Source organism: Myotis brandtii, unplaced genomic scaffold (genome assembly GCF_000412655.1).
Source record: "Myotis brandtii unplaced genomic scaffold, ASM41265v1 scaffold157, whole genome shotgun sequence".
NCBI lineage: Eukaryota > Metazoa > Chordata > Mammalia > Chiroptera > Vespertilionidae > Myotis > Myotis brandtii.
In genome coordinates this window covers 5,721,767-5,722,383 of record NW_005355708.1, presented here as the reverse complement: position 1 = coordinate 5,722,383, position 617 = coordinate 5,721,767, and the positions used below count along the sequence as shown (strand labels likewise).

Genomic DNA, 617 nt, shown 5'->3' with positions numbered 1-617 from the left:
AGGTTCTGCAGCTGTCGAGGCAGATGGACCGATGGACCGGGGTGGGAGGGGATGGAGGCGCGCATCAGGGAAAGGACCAGGAGGAGGCAGGCAGAGGACAGCCCCAGGCCGTGGAGAAGAGGCAGGAGGAGAGAGGCATGGGGGGTAGTGGGGGAGGGGTGCTGAGTGGCCCAAGCAGAAGGTGCGGCTGCATGACTGTGGACGTGAGCAGCAGCGAAGGGGTGGGATGGTGGGGGGCGGAGGACAAGGTTACTGTGCTGGGTAAATACAGAGGCCAGGAGAACAGGGTATTTGGGGGACAAGGAGTGGCCCTAGGTAGGGCCCTGCCGACCATGGCTGTGGCTTCGATGGGCTCAAGCACTGGGGTTTGATAGAGTTTCCGTGGCTGGAACGGGTAGACTAACTTAACCCTCGAACCCAGCTCTAAGGCCTAGTTGGGGCAATGGTGGGGGGACGGGCGAGATCTTATCTGTTGCCCAGATGGCAACTCGCTGCCCCCCTCCAGCCTGTCTCTGCTCATTATTCGCACCTGACGGGCTCTAGGGCCCTCTGGAGGAGCGGGCACCGCGATGCCAGGCTCCTGGCTGGGGGGACCATCTGCCAGGCGGGGCAGGGTG

At 63.4% G+C, this 617-nt stretch overlaps 1 protein-coding gene across 1 annotated transcript in view; it reads right to left on the bottom strand.

Moving 5' to 3' along the window:
• Positions 1 to 617, bottom strand: part of SRCIN1 (SRC kinase signaling inhibitor 1) — a 37,274-nt gene that overhangs the window by 20,232 nt on the left and 16,425 nt on the right. Inside the window, exon 11 of the mRNA XM_014536223.1 lies at positions 3 to 11. Coding sequence (XP_014391709.1) covers positions 3 to 11 — 9 coding nt within the window. The remainder of the gene's footprint in view (positions 1 to 2; positions 12 to 617) is intronic.